This window comes from Salvelinus namaycush, chromosome 3, assembly GCF_016432855.1.
Source record: "Salvelinus namaycush isolate Seneca chromosome 3, SaNama_1.0, whole genome shotgun sequence".
Taxonomy (NCBI): Eukaryota; Metazoa; Chordata; class Actinopteri; order Salmoniformes; family Salmonidae; genus Salvelinus; species Salvelinus namaycush.
The window spans coordinates 73,680,329-73,704,622 of NC_052309.1; the positions used below are offsets into that span (position 1 = coordinate 73,680,329).

General features: G+C 41.9%; 1 protein-coding gene across 1 annotated transcript; it reads right to left on the minus strand.

Annotated features, from left to right (window-relative positions):
* Positions 1-1,286: 1,286 nt before the first annotated feature.
* Positions 1,287-11,475, minus strand: LOC120037835 (cdc42 effector protein 1-like). The gene is made up of 3 exons (XM_038983808.1): positions 11,219-11,475; positions 4,367-7,084; positions 1,287-3,260 (listed from the first exon to the last, which is right to left on the minus strand). The coding sequence occupies exons 2-3, from the start codon at positions 4,818-4,820 to the stop codon at positions 2,620-2,622; spliced, it is 1,095 nt and encodes a 364-aa protein (XP_038839736.1). The 5' UTR covers positions 4,821-7,084; positions 11,219-11,475; the 3' UTR covers positions 1,287-2,619.
* Between the last annotated feature and the right edge of the window lie 12,819 nt (positions 11,476-24,294).

Below are 24,294 nucleotides of genomic sequence, written 5' to 3' on the forward strand. Positions count from 1 at the left end.
TCCAAATGGACAATGACCGCAAGCATACATCCAAATGTGTGGCAAAATGGCTTAAGGACAACAAGTCAAGATATTGGAGTGGCCATCACAAAGCCCTGACCTCAATCCCATAGAAAAATTGTGGGCAGAACTGAAAAAGCCTGTGCGGGCAAGGAGGCCTACAAACCTGACTCAGTTACACCAGTTCTGTCAGGAGGAATGGGCCAAAATTCACCCAACTTATTGTGGGAAGCTTGTGGAAGGCTACCTGAAACGTTTGACCTTAGTTAAACAATTTTAAGGCAATGCTACCAAATACTAATTGAGTGTATGTAAACTTCTGACCCACTGGGAATGGGATGAAAGAAAGAAAAGCTGAAATAAATCATTCTCTCTACTATTATTCTGACATTTCACATTCTTAAAATAAAGTGGTGATCCTAACTGACCTAAGACAGGGAATTTTTTACAAGGATTAAATGTCAGGAATTGTGAAAAACTGAGTTTAAATGTATTTGGCTAAGGTGTATGTAAGCTTCCGACTTCAACTGTAGCCCTTTGAGAATGCATTCCCCCACCCTGTCACATGATGAAGACAGAGTTTGTTCTGAATGACTCACCTTTATAAAGCAGGTTTACAAGGATAATGAGTTTCGTTTGCTCCGAGAAATTGCATAGCATTGTGTGTGTGTGGCTGTGGTGGGTAGATGTAAAAGTGCATTTGTGTTTATACATGTGCTTGTCTGTGAATGCTTTTGTGGAATGTCATCTTACTTGCACCAAGATAACCTCAGGTGTGTGTGTGCAGGAAGTAGTTGACAGAGAGAGGAAGAGATGCTGTGTCTCTGCTCTGAGTCCTCATTCTTAGTCATTGGGATCTCAGAAAGTGGAATTTGAGGGTTTAGCTTCTACATCTGAATGAAGGGACAATATAGTAATATAGTGCCTTCTTTGTATGTCTAATGTAGTTTTTAGTACAAATTATGATGTTAATCTTGTAAATCTGTTCCCAGGTATTCCCTTGAATAAGTAGAGAGACACGTGATAGTGTCTCAATGTATGGTATGAAATGATAATGTTATTTCCAAATACAATATCTGTCTGGTCTTACTTGTGGTCAATTTGCAGTGTACAAATTATTATCATTATGTTCCGGCCCCCTATTCACTCAGAAATAAATTGTCCCACGGCTGAATCAAGTTACCTCTGGTCTATAGTGAATATCCATTCCTGGTTGAAAATCACTGTTGCTTGTTTCTGTATATTTTCTTTATCCACTCAATGTGTCAAAAAGGACAGAACCATGCTTATTAAAAAACTGTATTTATTAAGAATATAACTGCTACGACAGCTACTGGTAAATGGATGAAATTATACAGTCATATTTTATTCCGTATACATACTGTATTCATATGTGACATCACATACAAGTCTGTACTGGTCATTTTAAGTAGAGTGCCTGTAGTCTTATGAACATAGCTAATATTCAACTTAATTTGATTACCTTCATGTATGACAATGCATTTTTTTCCTTGTTATTTAAAAAAAAGTATACTCACATGTATGAACATAACACTGAGAACAAACATACTTGGAAAAAGTACTTGACAATAACTATCACTGTAAGGCAGCTATAGGTTTAAACGATTATGGGGCTGTGTAACCCAAATTAGTTTGATACATTTTACAGGACACACCCTTCATTTCAACTTTAGCATGCAGTGCAATCTCAGATATTATTCCAGATATTAGTGAGAAAAGCTTTATTCCTTTCAAACTTTTCTCAGGAAATGATAAATGATGAAACTGGCTTTGTGTTAGGTCTAACTGAAAGTAAAAACTGTGACCACGGAACTCTGAATAAAAAACATAGATGATTTTGTCACTGAAGATATGTCAATTTAGGTCAGGTGGATAGAAACAAAATCAAACAAAACAAAATGTATTGTCCCTTTAGTATCCACATACTGTGACAAATAGTTTTGCAGATAGTCATGTTTTATTTCCCCTTTCAATCCTTTTCACAGAAGGAGTGTGTCATTAGGCTGGAAATCCTACCTTTGTCTTCTAAAAATAAAACATATTATGTTCCTTACTTCTGTGAATGACCACTATGAGTGCTTTTGACAGACAGCCTTGGCTCATGATCCCTGTGTACTTCCTTCTGGTTGTTGTACGATATCTTGTGTGACTGTTGTACTGCAGCTGCTATAGCACAGAATTGCGCAATATCAAGAGATTGATCCATCCCAGAATGTAATGACAGTTTAATGGGATCTGCTTAGTATAAGGTATATTTCTTATGAAGATATAATGAAACCTGTCATGTTTTAAAGGTTGTTTTTTATATGTACCCTGTCCAATGTTGCTGTCAGATCATGTCTGAGAAACTCTACACAAGCTTCTCTAGAACTGAACAAGAGACAGTATTGATCCAGTTGTTAGATGGTAGACAAGAGAGCTCTTATCGTTATGAGGAGGAGCTTTCCAATTCAAATCATTCATGTAAAAGGTTTATAGAAAAACATGGATCCCTCTGAAGGTCTTGAGTGCAAGGATTCAGAACCAATGTCACCCAGTAAGTAGTCTAATGATCAAAAGGGTTCTTCTCCTCACAAGGATAGACATTTGGTAAATGTTTCAGACTTTGATCTCCTCTTCCTCAGGGAAGGCGTAGGGGGCTTTAGGCTGGCTGAGGGGTGAGGAGGAGGAGGCAGAATCGCTGCGATGACTCCTGGAGAAGGAGCCTCCCCCGTAGTGACGCGCCAGCACGTCAGCTGCCCTCTGGAACCTCTCAGCTTCCATAACTGGTTCTACCTGTGTAGGAGACCCCATAGATGCGTCTGGCGTCTTAAGAGACCTCTCATCCTCCTCCTCTCCCTCTGCCCACTCTGAGCTGCAAGAGCGCCCCCTGTTGTTCACATTCATTTTGAGCGGAGTGCTTGACATGGAAGGGTTTGATGAGCTTAGCATGGGGCTCTGAACAGCCAGCTCAAACACAGAGCTCTGCTCCTCCTCTTCCTCCTCTTCCCCCAACTCCCAGTTGTGATTGGGCATAGTGAGGCAACTGGGGCTGTCAATCATGCCCAGAACCTCACTCATGAGGGAGGGGCCAAGGTCCACTGTGAAAGAGGTGAAGGAGTCGGAGCGCGTCAGCGCGAAGCCGTCGTTGTCTGGGAGCGAGCCACAGCTAAAGTTCTGAGCGAACAGTCCGGTGCCGTCCTGCAGCTGTTTATCAAGGCGGGAGTGGCGGGGTAGTGTGACGAAACCAGACTGCAGACCTGCAGACAGGAAGGAGACAAACATATTAAAATGTAAAACATTTTTAGAACAGTTCATGCCTTGAAAAAGTATACAGTATAATATCAAATTACTTTCAATAGACAGAGAAAGACAGAGAAACCAACTTTCAAAGAAGTGCATTGAAAATAATGTCAGGGAGCCTTGCAGTTTGCCACATTGGCCAGAGGGTGACAGTATAAAACAAGCAAGGTGTTTAGTGTTTTCAGAGCACCAGCCCAACCCACACACATTCCACAGTGCCATGACTTCACTGGTTCCTGGTTCTGAATGCTCCCTGGGGTGGGGGGGGGGGGCTTGGTTTTATGCACAGTGGACAGTTCTCAGCCGCTACTGAAAGAGAAGTGGGAGGAGGACCCAGAAAGACATATAAAGAGGGTAACAGAGTGGGAAAGAGAAAGGAACTTAAAGTTTTTCAAAAGTTGATGATGTGGAGAGTAGAAAAGGAATGAGAGGAAAATGGGACAGGAGAGGAAAGAAAGAAGAGCTAAAGAAATGACCAGAATATACAAATGAACATGTACATCACAGATCCCCCAGATCATCTAGCTCTCTGTGCCCTCTGTTGGTTCTCTTTATTTGGGTACATTCCATCTGAGTTGGGTAACTATTCCAGTGGCTGGGGGGAATTCCAGACATCCCACATACCGTTCTAAAAACCCCTACCCCTGAACACACACACACAGTTTCGCTGTACCAGCAGTGATTTAAAAGGGAGATGATGAGTGTTGGGTTTATGCGGTGCAGTCAAGCAGCACACAAACACTAAACATGACAGGAAATGCCCTCTCGGTATCTTTCTCTCCCCAGCTGTGTTTGTTTGTGTTTATAGGCGTAATTGTGCACAGGTGTAACCAAGGTAATTGCAGATGACTCAGAAAAAAATGATCTGTTTGTTGACTGTTTGGTGGTTTGAGAAGAGGAAATGGCAACCTGTGTGTGTGTGTGTGTGTGTGTGTGTGTGTGTGTGTGTGTGTGTGTGTGTGTGTGTGTGTGTGTGTGTGTGTGTGTGTGTGTGTGTGTGTGTGTGTGTGTGTGTGTGTGTGTGTGTGCAATATGTGCTTTTTCCCATTACAGATGTTCTTACCGTAGCTGTAGAGGGAGGCATCTGGGGAGCTCACTGAGCTGGGGAATAGCACCCTCTGGTAGCCGTTGGGCATGTCAATGTTCAGCTGGGGCAGTGAGATGGCGTTCTTGATGATGGGTGAGACAGGAGGCGGTGGGGGTGAAAGGTCACGGGAACCGATCCTGGCACGGGGCACAGGGGACCGGCGTACATGCCTCAGGGTGCGGGAGAAGAAGCGGGTGGTCTTTGTGCTGCTGGTGGGTGAATCGGGGCTCACTGGTTCCCCTTTGCCCCCATGATTGCTAAGGAAGGAGGTGTCTCCGAACACATCGCCACCACGGCCCACGTGCATGGTGTGGCGAAAATCTGGTAGCGGTGGGCTGATCATGTCCACGGAGAGTTCGCTCTTAAAGCGCCTCTTCCCCTGAGAGCCTGACACTAGGCCTTTAATCCCTGGCAGTTTTCCCAGACTCATGGTAGCAGAGATGAATACCCTTTAAATATAATTAATCAGGGGGATAAAAAATTCAGTAAGAAATCAGTCAACTTTTCCAATGTAAAATGAGTGTTAAAAGACACTTAAACAACTTTCTGGATCCTTAAAAAAAAGAAAAACACAAATTGTGTGCTGAGAATGTGTGTAGAATACATTCTCCACACGGCAGCAAGTGCCAGCTATTCATCGAGCGTAAGCCTGCAGTTTGGCTTTAGGAAGTCCCACTGAAGTTTTCAGCTGAATGATGGTTATCTATTGGAGTCAGTCAACATTCAAAGCTTTCTCTCTCAGGGCCAATTCTGTGCTTTAGAATGACTCCAGCCTCAAAGAAATCCTGTCCTCCTTCCCAGCAGCTTTCAGTCATGAGGAATAAAAAGAGGAGGAATGACACATCCCAGGGATTCTGGAATAACCACAGCCTACGTGGTCTGAGAGCTTGGGATCCACTAGGCTTTTTCCAGACGGTGGGTTTTTGAATGTCAGTTCAGAAAATATATCCAGTTGCGGCTCCAAATATATACTGACAGTGAAAGATAACTCATCCAGTATTTGTGCAGTGAAAGAGTGAGAGAATACCAAGAGATGCTCATATTCTGTCGATCAGACAAAATACATTTCACTCTTTGTGGATTGGAGTAGTGCCTGACTGTTATTTTGAACTTGTGTTTCTGCTTGTGAACACTAACAATATAACTATGATGCTCTCTCTGTTGGCAAGCTCATACCTGTGAACGTTTCTAGAGCTAAATCAATCTTAGACGTGCACAACAATTTCTATAATTAGGTCACTTAAATGCACCTTTCCCTTCAGCAACACAAATATACAGGTCCTTAAACTTCCCTCTCAAAGTTAAGCAATGAGGCGTTACAAAAAAATATTATTGTTCTTCTCTTTTTAGGATCAGTCCAAACTGAAGTCTATACCTACCTCCTTTAAAATGAGCACCAATGTCTTCTGTCAAGGCTGGACAGCCAGCAGTGTTACCTAGAGACCCCTTTCTGTGAAAACCATCCAAGGTCTTGTTTACAAACAGTTAACGAACATCCCACCCGTCTAGACACTAATCACCTTGCCAGAGGTTTACGAGATCCTCGTAAAATGAGAAGAAATATTTATGTTTTCTGTAAACCTAGTTAAAATTCCTTCTCGACTTGGCACAGTACAGTAGATAGGAGTCAGGCTGTGTGCTCTGTCCAATAAACATGTTGGAGATTATAAATAACTTGTTAAGGAACTGTAATGGGATTATGTCAGCTTTAAAACACCCTTTATTACCACTTCACTCTCACCCAGTGCTTTCTCTTCTTACCGCTACAGGCTTCAACACCAAGACAACAACTCTCACCAACCAGGTCACTTTAGATATGGCTTATTGAGGAGTGACTCAATAGGCTGACACCTTTGATTGTCATCTAATAATCTTCTCTAATGCACCTACACACATGAACACACTGCACTCAAATACCAAAACACACACTTGATACTTAGTCACTTAACTGACAACTCAGGTCCTTCCAGTTAATGATGGAGGTTTCTAGGCTGCCGCAGGTTTCCTCAATCAAGTCCTTCTTCCCTTCAGATACAGTAAGTGTTTCCAGAAACTAATTTGTAATCCTGCTTTGAAAGCAACCTCACCTTATACTCCCCTGTAATCAACAACTAAAATATCTCCAACCTGTCACTCACTAGCCACTCAGTCGTTTTAGTATTCCCTCATAGAAGTTTGATCCTGAATGTACCGTCCACAGGGGTGTCAGCTTTCAGTCCCTCTGAGACCCAGCAGAAAGAGCATGGGGTCCGTTCACACATGTCGTCTCCACTAAAGAGCTTTATCTGCGTGTGGCACCACACAGTCCATGGGACATCCTGTCACTTCGCTCCCCTCTCATCAGGACTGTTGTCCTCTTTTATCCTTTGTTGTACAGTTCAGCAAATTTACCACAGGACCGGGACACCAGGCATTTAGGGACAATGAAACACCATACAAAAGGGATAATGCTTTAAAAAAAAAGACAATACACTAAAGTGCAGTAATCCGTGCGACTGTTTTGTCTGCGTCTTGGAAGAAAAGGAGCTCCTCTGGGATTGGCTGTGTCCTGGATTAGTTTCTAATCCCTCTCTCCATTCCTCCCTCTCCTCTCTTGTTCTCTGCCTCCCACAATCCAGATAGTGTTTTGAGATACAGGTAAGTGGCTCCTCTCTCTTTCTTCATTCAGACCACGTCAGGGCTGCCTGGAGAAGACTTCACGGAGAGTTACAGAGTTAGAGAAAAGGCAACCATTAATAGGACTCACATAAATGGGGTCACATAAATGATTCCGGTTGCTGAACATCTAGATTGACTTATTTTGGGAATGTTTCTTTTCACTCAGTTTTGGCTCATGAGTCACTTCTTACGGCCAACAGGTCATAAAATGTATTTCTTTTGGTATGTGAGTTGTTTTCCAAAATAAGAGAGCACTACAACACATTTTAGAGAGCCTTGCATGTCATTGCCAGACTCCAAATGCAATATATCCATTTCAACAAGACCACTTCTCACAGAGGTCTTTACAGCAGGGTTCCCCAACTTGCGGTCCGCTGGTCAGGTGATTTTATTCGTCCTCCCGTTTTCTGAGCAAAACAAAAGCATAAAATACTGTAAAAACACCAGAAAATCAGCTCCAAATGATTTTGGAAATCTGTTCCAAAGTATTCCCATGCACAATAGAGAGATGTGTGATTTAATAAAAATGTAATGTGATTATGTTTTGGTCAAACATGATAGTTTTTCAGGCTTCTTGTGGTCAATTTGCAGTCTACAAATTATTTGTAATTATGTTCCGGCCCCCTGACCATCCGCTCGAGAAAAAAAGTCAGTCCGCGGCTGAATCTAGTTGATGATCCCTGCTTCATAGAATCTTAATTGTTTAATTGTCAGGTTTGTCTCAAACCCTCTTAACTAAACTGACACCCTAGGAAGAATGCGGAATGACATACTTCTGTATTCTAGAGTTACAATGTACCTCTAATTTTACACCACTAACTGTATTTAAGGCACTTCAGGACTGTGTAGGTACAAGGTAGCCATGTTTATGTAGGCCCACTCTAGTCTGCCATGTTCGTCCTGCATGCTGAGGAAGTGAACACCTAACTTAGCCCCATGTGGCTTTGGCTGACTGCTCCACAGCGTCTCTGAGGATTAGTGTCATGGCCTGTCAGTGTGACGTGGTGTCTCATTTGGAGTACAGTGGTTAGAGTAGAGGTACCTGTGGCTGCTGCTACTCGGGCTTAGGATAGTGGGGGAAGGAAAGGGGGAAGGAGGACTGAGGATGTTTGTCGTTGGCGCCTGTACTGTTTCGTCTTCTCATTAACGATTAGCTGCAATTCAATTAAGAGGCTGATTAGTCGTCTGCGACGGTAGCGTGCGAGTGGCAGGGAGGAGGGACGGTCGATGCTGGCTGGTTGCCTGTTGCGTCAAAACCAATCTGTTGAAAGGGATGCCTGTCCCTGGCTAGTTGCCACTCCTATCGTTTACAGTGGGTGTCTCTGTCTCTTATAGCACCTCTACAAGCTCTCCTAATTTCACACTAAATGGCTCCCTCCTTCTCCTACCCTGACATTTTACACGGTCCCATCTCTCCCTCTCTTTTTCAGTATTTCCACAACTTTCTGTGAGCTTTTAGATGCCTCTGTGCTCATAAACCCTATACTGCAGATCAGGAATCCACTGCAGGCTCTGTATACAGTACATGGACTGGTTAAAGACGCACAGGGAGATACATGGCTCTGCTAAACATTATGTTTATTATTTAATTGTACCGGCACACATCCGTAAACAAGATGAGTTATGCCGCAAGGCTGGCGAGGGCAGCCTGTCTGATTATATCTAAACTATGGAGGGGGAGAGGGAGGGAGGGAGGGAGGGAGGGAGGGAGGGAGGGAGGGAGGGAGGGAGGGAGACATGGCGATCTGAAACTGTAATGGGAGCAGTGTGTGAGGGGAAGACAGCCTTCATTATGGCAGTCAAATAAAGGACCTAAAGCTCTGAATGGAAACACTTTTAATCTCCCTTTCTTGTCAATTTTTTCATTCTCTGTCTCCCTTTACTCTTTTTTCTCTCTCGTCACTCTTTCCTTGCCTCTCTCTCTCTTTCTTTCTTTCTTTCTTTATTTATTTTCTTCTTTCCACTCTCTGTGTCCTGCTTGCCCAGTAAATGGGTTTAAGTCTTCAGAGGAACAGCTGGTACCACAAAGCCCGCAAATTGCAGAACTGAGCTCTGCACTGGGACGGTTCTGCCACAGTGGGTCAGCTCTGAGGCTGCTTCCACTGGAGAATCCTGGTCCCTTTCAACCGCACCCGTGGGTTTTCACCCCCCCCCCCCCAAGATTTATGAAGAAAAATAAATAATTGATTGACATAAAAAAGGAGGAAATCAGCTCCAAGTGATTTTAATTTTGCAAATCTGTTTGCAGGTATTCCCACACATTATAGAGAGACACGTGATCATATACAAATGTAAGCAACGTTTGAAATTATTTTGTTTTATTCTAAAAATATACATCTGCTCAAGAAAAAAACGTCCCACAGCAGAATCTAGTTGATGATCCCTGCTTTAGAGCATTGCACCACCAGGCTGTGGGTTAAGACGCATGACTCCAAATACTGTCACTTAGTTTACTAGGATCTACTTTTGCGACGTGGCTATAGAAGGTCTGCCAGGACCCCTAGTGGTGTGGTGACTGTGTGTGTGTGTGTGTGTGTGTGTGTGTGTGTGTGTGTGTGTGTGTGTGTGTGTGTGTGTGTGTGTGTGTGTGTGTGTGTGTGTGTGTGTGTGTGTGTGTGTGTGTATAGTCCTCCCTCCCCATAATTCCCTTGATGCAGTAGATTGCAACATTTCAACACTGCATTGCCTAATGCTCAAATAAATCTCCAAAGATGTTCATTTCCCAACACTTTCTCTCGTCATTAACCAGTGTCTTCTTGACCATATGTTAACACAACAGAGGGGCAATAAGTCAGAACAACAGTGGAGTGTAAATACATCCCTATTCCATTTCAATTAGCATGTTAGACCACCAGACCAGAGTGTTTGCGCTCTAAACTTTCACATAGCAAATATAAGTAGAGGCCATTTACAGAAATACCATCAGAAATGTCGCTATAAGGGAACCTCCTATGATGAGTGTTTTGCTGTTGCTCCCTTCTTGCTGCTCTCAGATCAGTTATTAGCAGAGTGATTGTGTGAGGTAAGCCTCACTATTCACTGGCCTGTGATGCTAGCATCTCAGTACAGTTGTGCCATGACACACCAGCAGTAGCCAATTGATTTCACTGTTTCGAAGTATTGGGTTTCTTGAGGTCCAATTGAAAGCCGCAGAGATTTTAAGACACCTGTTTGTGAAATAATTAACCCCTGTAGAATTTATATGAGAGAGCATTGAGTTAGAATTACATATTCAAAGCGTTACAGGACAATGAATTAGGCTTTTGGTTACTCTTGTTCTATTTACACATTATGCTGAATACTGGCAGTGGCTAGTCATTTCCTGATGTAGGGGTGCACACATTCAGAGGAAATCAATCAATGTTAATCAACTTGGACCTCATTTTGTAAGTTAACCCTGATTTACAGTTTCTTAAACATGTACATGCAGCCAAGATGAGTGGTCTGGTTTTAGGTTCATTCTACAGTATGCACCTGGGGATGTTGAGAATGTATGTAAGGGGCCAGAAATTGGATTTGAGAAAGAAAATATCAAAACACAAACACAACTTTATCTCCCGCAGAGATTGGATTTCCATAGCTTCCCTTGTTGGTGACACACACGCGCACACAAACACTCACAATGAAACATTGATGCATAAGAGATGACTTATGACTCCAAAATAATTAGCCTACCTTCCTGTAGCCTACTTGAAATTATAATCACCGAAACACAATAACAATGTGAATTTCTAATGATATTTTGGTAACTGGACTGAGAACATTCACTAAGTGGCGGTCACCTTGTGCACTGGTCCCCCTGTCCCCAGCTATGCGCCACTGTCAGCTCTCTCTCTCTACGCACAATTATGCGCTCCATGCACACAACGGATCCAGACTCCTGTCTAGAATATCCGACAGTCTACCTTGTCTCGATGTAGAAAATTACTATACGTTACAGATTTTATACAAAATTTAAGGGACTGATCAACGTGACTTATACCAGTACATAACGCCCACCATCAGCAACTAAATTGAAAACAAATTGTTTAAATTTGTCTTTACTTTACAGTTTATTTATGCATTAGCCTACAATAATAATGTATCAGCAGTTAGGATAAAGATATATGAATAAAGTAATTTCCATACGAAGTACAGACAGTGTAATAATTTATTCCGATGTAATCTTACCATAAAATCCGCTGAAAGTTCGCTATCGCTCCATAAGCTATAAAGGGAAAAGGTATATAGAAAATAGTATTTTCAATGTGTGCCACCCTTGTCTTCTTTGATATGTTTCGATGTATTAAAATGTTTCCAGTAAAGTCCATAATGTGCTGTGCAGAGGTGTAGCGATGCTGCTTAGAAATTGTTTCGCTGGAAGATGAGAAGGAGATACAGGGTTGCGCCGCAGGAACGTGAGCGACAAAACAGTTGTAAAATCAGGATTTGAATGACGCCTTCAACAAACGTTCACCGTAAGAAATAAATTGGGAGGGGACTTGGAAGTCTTGTAACATTTATGCACAGTAATCGCTGTACTGTTGCAGCAGCAAACGCCTTTATGATGCATAAATGAATTGTATTTTCTTTTCTCATTAACAAATACAATGTGGTTGTTAATCAACTCCGGCTTTTAAATTCAATTGATACGTTCTCTTTATTTTAGTTCCTGAAGTTAGGATGTTTTTTAGGCCAATACAAAAACGTGCCACTAATTATTTGTACACTCTTGAAAAAGGTGCTATCTAGAACCTAAAATGGTTATTTGACTCTCCCCATACGAGAAACCTTTGAAGAACCCTTTTCGGTTCCAGGTAGAACACTTTTGGGTTCCATGTAGAAAGAACCCTTTCCACAGAGGTTTCTACATGGAATCCAAAAGGGTTCTACATGGAATCAAAAAGGGTTCTTCCTGGAACCGAAAAGGGTTCTCCAATGAGGACACCCGAAGAACCATTTTGGAACCCTTTTTCCCCTAGATTGTAGGTCTTGATGTCTACATAGCATTGCCATCCATCCCAGCCAGCAAGAGCTTGGAACAGGGAGTTAGATGGAGGGAGTTAGGGGGGTGGGCAGGGGGTTGCACTGCTGGACACTCCAAAAGGATACAGCCTCGTCAGGAATGCCCAAGAATCGACAAAGCCTTGATGTGCCAGCAAATAGTTTCCAAATTCCAAAGTGGTTAGTGATTGGGCTAATCTTGTAAAACTCCTTGAGCCCTGGTGACCTGGGCTGTTGGCTGTTTCTCAAACCATCAGGCGATCCGCAGGAAGGCAAGCAGCTCTGGAGTGTCTGGGGGTCAATGTGCTGCATTTCATGTCTGTCCCCAAAACACAAAACCACATACCACTGGGCTGAAGTTAGAAGGCAGAAAGAAGAGGGGGTGTAAGGATATCAGACACCGAAGACACTCTGAGACCAGAACGATGAGGCATAGTTTGGAACCTTGATTTACCTTACTCATACAACCCTCTCTCTTAGTCAGGTCCCTCCCTCCCTCTCTCCCTCTTTTCCTTATTTTTTCTCCCTCACAATTACCCACTCCACTCTATCCCAAGGAAAACAGTCTTGGGCTGAGTATGCCGGTTCTTCAACAAAAAAGAGCATGACAGTTTTGGACCCTGGACAGACATTGGTCCCTAAAGGAAGGCTTTTACTCTTTCTCCCTCTCACACTTTCTCATACATATAATTAATTCCTCACACACTATTTGCCATTTTCCATCGCTCTCCTCTCTTTTTGTACCCTCTCAACTTTCTAATCCTCACCTTTTTAATCACCTTTTCTCATGCTCTCCCCTCCATGCTCTCATTCAGAATTAGAGATACTGATGTTCTGCAGCTGTTGTCAACAGGACCTGGTAGTCCTCATACATTTACAGAAGTCTGTCTGACCTCATCAGCCCCCAAATCCATCCTTTACACCCACTCCTCCTCCTCTCCCTCCCTCTCTCCATCCCTCCCTATTGGCTTCTGAGGTTCCGGCACATTTCCCTTCATGGGAAATGGATTTCTCCACTGATCACTTATTTCCCAGGCAACTATGAAAGCCTCTCCTGCCATTAGTCTCTATTTGTTCAATTCTCCAGCTGCCAGGCATTCCTGAAGTGGGCGTCAGTGAAACCACAGGCACATCCACGAACCCCAGAAGCCTTGGTGCAAAGTTGAAGTAAAATATTAACTGATGATCTGAGGGTGAGAACAAACAATATCCACATCGTTGGGATGTTCAGAATCACCCAAGATATCTTTGTACAGTGGCAAAGTCTGGCAAACTTATAGGACCGTTTTTATGGGATGCCCTGTATGCTGGTTGAGGCATTGGCACATACAGCACTGTTGTTTTAAAGTTTTGAGTGTAGACTTGACTGTCACAGAGTGAGGTCTGACTGATTCTGTGTAGTTTTTGGTGGCTGTGAAGTTTCTATCCCCATGGTCTTCAGGTCCTGATCCCTCATGATGATATCGGTGCTCCCACTTGACCCACTTCACTCATAAACCAGTCAGCAGGCCAGAATCCAATCAACCACTTACAGAAGCAACTGAAGTCAGTCACGGGTCAGTCAAGTTTAATAATGCATAACACATACAGTAGTAACACATGGTAAATGGACACATAGATCAGTCAAATTATACAGAATAAAGGGTCTTGGTCTGCATGTCTATGCATTCTTTTTGCATTTCTATCTATTCCTTCCCTTTCCTGTTTTAGGAAGTGCTATTCTCTTGGACTTCTTGTTTAGTCATTTATCCATACATCTATGCTTTTCTTCATACACTCTGTGTGATGTTGTGGCTCATTAGATCTGCCTCAGAGTAGCCTACAGTGGCTGGGTACTAATGGAGTATGATCTCCACAGTTCACACTCGCACTCACACAGACACACACGCACACAGACACACACACTGTTTACACAGTGGGAATGAGAGAGGAGTTGAAAAGGACTGATGGCTCCTTTGTGACCACTTATGGGATCATATATTTTTAAGCTCCACTGGCGGCTTTTGAGTGTGGGAATGTGTGTGTGTGCTTGTTTGTGTGCATGCATGGATGCATGTGTTTCCTTTCAATTGGACATGAGTTCTGTGCCAATATGTTTTATTGTGCAAAATATGTTTTGATGAGGTATCTATGCAATACCAGTTGTCTTGTCATGACTTACAGTAATGAGATGAGTGTGCATTTGCATGCATCCCCTAAACAAACCACCTGAAGTGTGACAGACCCTAGAATCGAAGGTATTGAAGGGGATTGCTGGTGACAAATGAGCAATGTGATGTCATCTGACTCCCTGATGCAGAGAGTACAGATGCAGCCTGGGAACAGCAGGCCCTCTTCACACCAGAAGCTCCGAGGTTAAGACGGGAATCTGCCGAGTTCAGAGACTGGGGGGCTTTTCACTTTCATAGGCTGATAAAATATACACACATGCACACAAATGCACAAATGCACAAGCATATACACGCACGCACACACACTGGCCTGGGAACAGTCACAACTGCTTATTATTATAGGATCCTCTTGTAGTCATATACACCCACAGTCGCCACTGCGTACACAGCACTCACACATGGGAATGTATACAGTGTTGAGTATCTCTGTTTGTAAGAGTGATTTGCTTTGATGGCCTCAAGCTGACACTGTTGTTGTTTTCCTGTTGAGATTTAGCCATTTTAGATTGAAACTAGAGGGGGTTTAGAGCTGGACCCATGCCAGTCACACAGACAGAAAGAGAGAGAGAGAGCTGGAGCTGAGCAGAAATTTAACATCCAAAAGAAAGCTCGGAATTCTGTCAACCAGTGTTCCATTTCTTTTAAGGGGAGCCACATGAGCTAAATAAAATGAGGGAAACAAGGGAGGGAAAGGAAGAAAAAGATGAGAGAGAAACAAGAAGAGCCAAGAGACATGCATAAAAAGAGGATGAACGGACATAGAGACGTGGAGAGCAAAAGATGAAGGAAGATAGAGCATTTTTACATTTAAGAGGAGATTACATTTACGTCATTTAGCAGACGCTCTTATCCAGAGCGACTCACAAATTGGAAAGTTCATACATATTCATCCTGGTCCCCCCGTGGGGAATGAACCCACAACCCTTGCGTTGCAAGCGCCATGCTCTACCAACTGAGCCACACGGGACCGATAGCAAGGAGGAGGGGAGGCCTTGGGTATGCATGAGAGGAGGAAAGTGAGGGAGGTAGAGGGGAAGGTGGGCTAGTAAAACAGGATGAGAAGTCTCTCAGACAGAAAAAAGATTTCTCCTCAGGAAATTACTTTCACACAGTTTTTACAGTCTGCCAAGAAACACTTTCACTAGCTTACTGTATATGGTTTTACTACAGTAGAAATACGCTAAATTGTAAGATATGAACGTTTTGTTAGTTGATTGTAATAGGAACAACTACTCAGACTTAATTTGGCTTGTCATACTAAAGTTATTGTTTAATGTGTGATGCTGTATTGCTCATTTCTACCACACATGTTTCCAATTGAGTGCCCACTGTTGCAAGTACATCAAAATACTTGTGGCCATTACAAACTGCTTTCCCACTAGGCACAAACTGGTTGAATCCACATTGTTTCCACATCATTTCAACAAAATTCAATGCAGTGACGTTGAATCAACATGTAAAACTGATAAAACTGATTGAATTTGCAAAAAGTCATAAACGCAAAGACATTTTGGGAATGTTTGTATTTTTCCCTAAACTTTTAACCTAAATCCAATTACATATTTAACAGTTTTGTTGATATCACATTGAATTCACATTAGATGACAATTCAATTAAATGTTAATCAAAACTAAACTTTGAACTGATGTCTATGTCTAGTGGGTTATCTTTAATAAAGTCATATTGTAGAGTAGTTGTGCTGATGCTCCACTATGTTCATACAATCATCTATCCCCTGCACCCAGAGCATAAATCGAAGTTGCAGACCAGTATGCATCAGTCACCCCTGCAGACCACATCCCTCAGTTAAGATGAATTATTTGTGTGTGATCACCGGAATGAAAACAGTTTTGAATTATGTTGCATCGACCATCTCTTTAGCCGGCCAAACAAAGCAATACCAAGAATATACTTTAGTACAGCATGGGCCAAGAGCAGCATGGTCAAGGGCAGGGGGCATAATGTGTGTCTATGCATGCTTTCCAGTCCTCTACTGGTCTGTTCAAAGCCTCTTCAGCCCTTTCTAAAACTAGCCACTAACTTGTATCTCGAACAGTCAATCAAACATACAGTACAAAGCTGGTGGGATATGGAAAAATACATCAACATATTTTTCAAATACAAATGGTTAATTTCTGTATTTTCCTCTGCCACTCTTCCAGAGCTACCTTGCCAGGCGTGCTATTAAAGTGCATTAGGAGAGCTGTGGAGAGCAGGGCTGGAGTCAGAATCCCTTATGAAACCCAGATGTTCTCCGGGAACGTAGGGGACAGCCAGGGAGGGGAGGGGAGGGATGTACGAGGGGGATTCAGGGAGACCATGGTGGTGCCATTGGGGCAACGTCTCTTCGGACCCAGAGTCAAGGGTTTCCCTGCAGGGTCTGAGAATTATGCAGCTACCGCTCTGCCATAACCACACTGTGGATGGGATGGCATTGTACGTCTGTGGTAAAATAGGAAGAGGGGGATCATAGCTCTGACAGACTCAATTGGTCTCTGGTATACTGAAGGTTCCTAGTACTAGCGTATATGAACCCATTCACTGTGTCACATACATTTCCCCTTCAGATTTATTTGTCCTCTTTGTGTAGGAGGAAGAGGATCTCCTCAGTTTGACTCCCATCCAGACAGAGACAATGTGTGTGCATGTGTGTGTGTGTGTTTGGTTTTACTATCTTTATGGTGACCAGAAGTCCTCACAAGGATAGTAAAACAAGGAAAATTGTGGGGGCATTTCACCGGTCCCCACAAAGAACAAGGCTATTTTAGGCTCAGGGGTTAGGGTTAGAGTTAAGGTTAGAATTAAAGTTAGAATTAGGGTTAGGGTATAGGCTTAGGTTTAGGGTTAAGTTTAGTTTTAGGGGTTAATGTTAGGGTTAAGGTTAAGACTAAGGGTTAGGGTTAGGTTTAGTGTTAGGGATTAGGGTTAGGGTTAGGGTTAGGGTTAAGGGTACGGTTTAGGATTAGGTTTAGGGGTTGGGGAAAATATAATTTTGAAAGGGAATCAATTGTTTGGTCCCCACAAGGATAGTAAAACAAATGTGTGTGTGTGCATGTGTGTGTGTGTGTGTGTGTCTGTGGTTGAAAGGGTCATGTATGGAAAGGTTGGGTTAGGGGGTACATACTAAGGGACTGTGGGTCAAAGTCTCCGCCCTTTGTTTTTGTTTGGACTGCACCCCTATTTCCGTGAATTCTGACCGGTCAGGAAGTCATGCTTGGCTCAGAGACAATGGATCATTGTGCTGTCCAGCCACCGCTTCTGTCAGGCTAAAACACGAAGACTGACTTGAGTGTGCACAAATACACATATACTCAGACATGCACACTCATGCAGAGACACACATTGAAAAATTCAATCACACACACTGAGAGGCTGTGAGACTCTGAAATTCACCTCTGTGTTTTTACGAGCCAGGCTATATATAGCCCTGTGTGTCTCCGGGGTCAGATGATACACTGAACATGACTTAACAGCTGATCAGTATCGAGCCCTCAAGGTATCCTGCAATCCTTCCCCTTCCACTACTTTTCCTTCTTCCAGTACGTCTTCCTTCCAGACAATTCTTCCAGGGAAATTCAGCCATAATTTAGGCATATCTTGTAGTCAGGGCTCCTCAAAGAACCAGTAGATGTCCTAACTGACTTGCCAAAACTATAGTTTGTTTACAAGAAATTTGTGGAGTGGTTGAAAAACTAGTTTTATTGACTCCAACCTTAGTGTATGTAAACTTCCGACTTCAACTGTAGCTAGGTTGGACAACCACATATCTCAGTCATAGTAAGTACATTTTTCCTCAATAAAGCAGCTGTCAGCAAAGTCAGCGCTAGTACGGAGTGAAAAAGTTAAGTGTGTGTGTTAGTTCACTGCTGTGGGCTTATTTATGACACTTTGAGTACTGTGTGTAACGATCGTCTGTGGTGGTAGAAGGATTGGACCAAAGCGCAGCATGGTAAGTGTTCATGTCTTTAATATATATCCAAAACTGAACACAGGAACAAAAACAATAAACGATGACCAAACGAAACAGTACCGTGTGGCGAAAAACACTGACACGGAAACAAACACCCACAAACCAAAAGTGAAACCCAGGCTACCTAAGTATGATTCTCAATCAGGGACAACGATTGACAGCTGCCTCTGATTGAGAATCATACCAGGCCGAACACAGAACCCCAACATAGAAAAACACACATAGACTGCCCACCCCAACTCACGCCCTGACCATACTAAATAAAGACAAAACAAAGGAAATAAAGGTCAGAAACGTGACACTGTGGTCTTGCCTATGTTAATGCAGATAAAACAAAATTTTATCTGCATTAACGTTCTACTTTTTAAAATTAATCTCAGTTTAAGGAACTGTATAGTGGCATTTCATGGCATCCTTTTTCACTGGTGTATTAAAATGAGGTAACATGCATGTAAAATACATTTGTCATCCATCACCATTAGGAAAGGCAAAGAACTCACAAATGAAAAGAGACAAATGGTAGTTATTTTTCATAAACCAGGCAATGGGTACAAAAAAATACTGTGCCTTCAGAAAGTATTCACACCCCTGCCTGAATTTAAAATGTATTAAATTTAGATTGTTTGTCACTGGCCTACACACAATATCCCATAATGTCAAAGTGGAATTATGTTTTTAGAAATGTTTACAAATTAATAAAAAATTAAAAGCTGAAATGTCTTGAGTCAATAAGTATTCAACCCTGTTGTTATGTTAAGCCTAAATAAGTTCAGGAATAAAAATGTGCTTAACAAGTCATGTAATAAGTTGTATGGACTCACTCTGTGTGCAATAATAGTGTTTAACATGATTTTTGAATGACTACCTCATCTCTGTACCCCACATATACAATTATCTGTAAGATCCCTCAGTCAAGCAATATATTTCAAGCACAGATTCAACCGCAAAGACCAGGAAGGTTTTCCAATGCGTTGCAAAGAAAGGCACCTATTGGTAGATGGGTAAAAAAGGCATTGAATATCCTTTTGAGCATGGTGAAGTTATCAATTACACTTTGGACGGTGTAACAATACCCTCAGTCACTACAAAGATACAGGTGTCCTTCCTAACTCAGTTGCCGGAGAGGAAGGAAACTGCTCAAGGCTTTTATCATGAGGCCAATGGTGACTTGAAAGCAGTTACAGAGTTTAATGGCTGTGATAGGAGTAAACTGTGGATGGATCAACATCATTGTAGTTACTCCACAATACTAACCTAAATGACTGAGTGAAAAGAAGTAAGCCTGTAAAGAATAAAAAATATTCCAAAATATGCATCATGTTTGCAATGAGGCTCTAAAGTAAAACTGCAAAAAAATGTGGCAAAGAAATTAACTTCATGTCCTGAATACAAAGCGTTATGTTTTGGGCAATTCCAACACAACACATCTCTGAGTACTACTCTTCATATTTTAAAGCATGGTGGTGGCTGCATCATGTTATGGGTATGCTTGTCATCGGCAAGGACTAAGGAGTTTTTTATTATAAAACAAAACAGAATAGAGCTAAGCACAGGCAAAATCCTAGAGGAAAACCTGTTGAGTCTCCTTTCCAACAGACACTGTGAGACAAATTCACCTTTCAGCAGGACAATAACCTAAAACACAAGGCGAAACATACACTGGAGTTGCTTACCAAGATGACATTGAATGTTCCTGAGTGGCTTAGTTACAGTTTTGACTTAAATTGCCTTGAAAATCTATGGCAAGACTTGAAAATGGCTGCCTAGCAATGACCAACAACCAACTTGACAGAGCTTGAAGAATTTTTAAAAGAATAATGTGCAAAAATTGTGCAATCCAGGTGTGCAAAGGTCTTAGAGACTTATCCAGAAAGACCCACAGCTGTAATGGCTGCCAAAGATGATTCTAACATGTATTGACTTAGGGGTGTGAATACTTTTGCAAATAAGATATGTCTGTATTTTTTTTTTAAATTTATTTGCTAAAATGTCCAAAAATATGTTAACTTTGTCATTATGGGGTATTGTGTGTAAAAATCAATTTAATCAATTTTGAATTCAGACTGTAACACAACAAAATGTGGAATAAGTCAAGGGGTATGAATACTTTCTGAAGCCACTGTATACCACTTACCACAATTAGGGCAACAATTAAGTTTAAAACTACTGGAACAGTGGTGAACTTGCCTGGTATTGGACCCAAGTGTATATTGTCCCCATGCACAGTGAGGAAGATGGTTCAGGAAGAAAATAAATGTCAGAGAGCCACAGTTGGAGAATTACAGAACTTGGTCGCATTTTGGGGTCGCCAATTCTCCAAATCTACAATTAGACGCCACCTTCATGCCAATAGGCTATTTGGAAGGGTTGACATAAAAAGCCTTTATTGACACACATACACACACGCACACAAATGTGAACAACTGGAGTTTTCTAAACAGCATTGGTACTTGGATTGGAATTGGGTGCTATGGCCAGATGAGATGAAAACAGAGCTCTTTGGCCATGCCAAAGGAGGATGCATATGCAGGACAGAACCTCATACCTACTGTAAAATATGGTTGTAGATGTTTGATGTTATCTGGCTGTTTTGTTTTAACTGGTGCTGGGGACTTTTTTAAGGTCAATGGCATCATAAACTATACCAAGTACCTGGACATTTTAGCCAAAGAACCCAGTTGCCTCTGCCACGAGGCAAAACCTGGCCACAATTGGATCTTCCAGCAAGACAATGACCCTAAGCACATATCAAAATCCACAAAGAAATTATTAATTGACCACAAAATCCACATTTTGCAATGGCCATCTCAGTCTCTGGACTTGAACACCAATCCTGAGGTTTGAATTGAAGAGGACAGTCCATAATTGCAAACTGTTGGATATCAAAAATCTGGAAAGATTCTGTATGGAGGAATGGTCTAAGATTCCTTCCAATGTGTTCTTCAATCTCATGCATTTTTTTTTGAAAAGGGCTAAGTGCAGTTGTCCTCGCAAGGGGAGGGGGCACAAAGTATTGAAAACAAGGGTGCTAATAATTTTGACACTTCTCTTTTTGGGAGAAACTGAAAACTAGCTGTCATTGGTAGAGGTTTGGAACTCTCTTTCTTAATGGTCTATTAATGATGATGTCACCAAAACTCCATCCCACCAAAACAGGGAAAATTTTCAAGTGGTCTTTTCAAACAGCTCTTACACTAAAAGGGCATTATCATAATTTTCACAATTTCACTGTATTATGCCAACCTCAGTGTGGAGATATATATAAAACCTGGGAAATCGTGTTTTTGACTGTACTGGGCCTTTAAACAAAATATTTTTCTCAATTGTATAAGTACCAAATAAAATATATAGCTCAGTATATGTATTATTTATTTTATAGTCTTTAGTTTTTCATCTTTATCAAATGTGCCAATAATTTCAGATGCGACTGTAACTGGTCAGCCAAGTATTGCTGTTCCATTTTCAACATTACTGGGAGTCCCTCTAATAGGAAAGAGAAAAATTTCAGTATTTATTGTATGTGGCCTTGCCACAACTTTCCATTTCTGTTTGTATGCTTTTTCTCAAATGTGCCTAAACCCATTTAACACAACACTAAACATGAAAACATGAAAAGGCACATTCTAAAATCAAAATGTTTTATGAAGTCTGAGTGGTCAACAAAGCTGTCTATAAATGCAGTTCATATGTGTGGCAGTGCTTACATTTAGATAGCCATGCCTGCTACATACATCCTATAATTTAAAGGTTAATGACAACCACATGTTTTTGGAAAGAAAGTGATAAAGATATGGCTGGCATGAGGCTAATATTGAAGAAGGTGATGTTGGGTGATGCATTTGTGTGCATGTGCAAGGTGTGTACATTTTGGGTAGAGGGTTGTTTTCTTTTAGGTGTGTCTCTAAGTGTGAGTGAGGGAGTTATTAAGACAAATAAGGTCTCGAATTTCAACCCATGACCCCTCCGCAAATTCTCTAACTATACAAACTGAACCGCTAATGCTAACATGCTCCATTTTTAACTGGGCTTTATGTTACAGTCTGCGTTCTGCGCTACACAGGGCCTGATGGAAAACACAGGCAGGTCTGTGGATGTGGCTGCTCTGCTACCCATGGCTCTGTGCCCAGATCCCAGTATAGTGTTCTGTGGTTAGCAGAGAGGGAATGTCCTGGAATGGTTACTAGATCTACAAAACACAATGGGCTGAGTTGTATGGTGTTGGATGGTTTTTCTGACTGAAAAATACATTTATAGTGAGGAGAACCATGGAAGGAGAGTGAGAGAAGTTGTTCTTATATAAAGAACCTTTCTCAAACCTTTCTTCTCTCACTCAGTTGCCAGTAGTGGGACATATACAGATTACCTTTGGTCTTCACTGAAATGTTTTAGATTAATTGCATCCTTTCATCCATTTTTGGTTTTTAAACAATTTGACATTGGCTGGCTCAAAGTCTCTGATCCGTGGCCAGTTCCTTTATATTTCAGTTGGCAGCTATCAACTTCTTAATAGTGCTTTGGTGATTAGAACAGTGTTTGAATGAACTCTGTCAAAGGAGCCACTGTTCTAATGGAAGTTCTATGACCTACACACAAAGCGGATCCCTTTTTGGTGGTATATAGAACCTTTTTTTTAAGGTTCTATAAAGAACCATACTCATATACAGTGGGGCAAAAAAGTATTTAGTCAGCCACCAATTGTGCAAGTTCTCCCACTTAAAAAGATGAGAGAGGCCTGTAATTTTCATCATAGGTACACTTCAACTATGACAGACAAAATGAGAAAAACAATTCCAGAAAATCCCATTGTAGGATTTTATAATGAATTTATTTGCAAATTATGGTGGAAAATAAGTATTTGGTCAATAACAAAAGTTTATCTCAATACTTTGTTAAATACCCTTTGTTGGCAATGACAGAGGTCAAACGTTTTCTGTAAGTCTTCACAAGGTTTTCACACACTGTTGCTGGTATTTTGGTCCATTCCTCCATGCAGATCTCCTCTAGAGCAGTGATGTTTTGGGGCTGTTGCTGGGCATCACGGACTTTCAACTCCCTCCAAAGATTTTCTATGGGGTTGAGATCTGGAGACTGGCTAGGCCACTCCAGGACCTTGAAATGCTTCTTACGAAGCCACTCCTTCGTTGCCCGGGCGGTGTGTTTGGGATCATTGTCATGCTGAAAGACCCAGCCACGTTTCATCTTCAATGCCCTTGCTGATGGAAGGAGGTTTTCACTCAAAATCTCACGATACATGGCCCCATTCATTCTTTCCTTTACACGGATCAGTCGTCCTGGTCCCTTTGCAGAAAAACAGCCCCAAAGCATGATGTTTCCACCCCCATGCTTCACAGTAGGTATGGTGTTCTTTGGATGCAACTCAGCATTCTTTGTCCTCCAAACACGACGAGTTGAGTTTTTACCAAAAAGTTCTATTTTGGTTTCATCTGACCATATGACATTCTCCCAATCTTCTTCTGGATCATCCAAATGCTCTCTAGCAAACTTCAGACGGGCCTGGACATGTACTGGCTTAAGCAGGGGGACACGTCTGGCACTGCAGGATTTGAGTCCCTGGCGGCGTAGTGTGTTACTGATGGTAGGCTTTGTTACTTTGGTCCCAGCTCTCTGCAGGTCATTCACTAGGTCCCCCCGTGTGGTTCTGGGATTTTTGCTCACCGTTCTTGTGATCATTTTGACCCCACGGGGTGAGATCTTGCGTGAAGCCCCAGATCGAGGGAGATTATCAGTGGTCTTGTATGTTTTCCATTTCCTAATAATTGCTCCCACAGTTGATTTCTTCAAACCAAGCTGCTTACCTATTGCAGATTCAGTCTTCCCAGCCTGGTGCAGGTCTACAATTCTGTTTCTGGTGTCCTTTGACAGCTCTTTGGTCTTGGCCATAGTGGAGTTTGGAGTGTGACTGTTTGAGGTTGTGGACGGGTGTCTTTTATACTGACAACAAGTTCAAACAGGTGCCATTAATACAGGTAACGAGTGGAGGACAGAGGAGCCTCTTAAAGAAGAAGTTACAGGTCTGTGAGAGCCAGAAATCTTGCTTGTTTGTAGGTGACCAAATACTTATTTTCCACCATAATTTGCAAATAAATTCATAAAAAATCCTA

Coding starts and splice junctions, on each gene's coding strand:
- LOC120037835 (XM_038983808.1), bottom strand. CDS start 4,820: ATGAGTCTGGGAAAACTGCCAGGGATTAAAGGCCTAGTGTCAGGCTCT. Junction 3,261..4,366: donor TGCCTCCCTCTACAGCTACG/GTAAGAACATCT, acceptor TCCTGTCTGCAG/GTCTGCAGTCTGGTTTCGTC.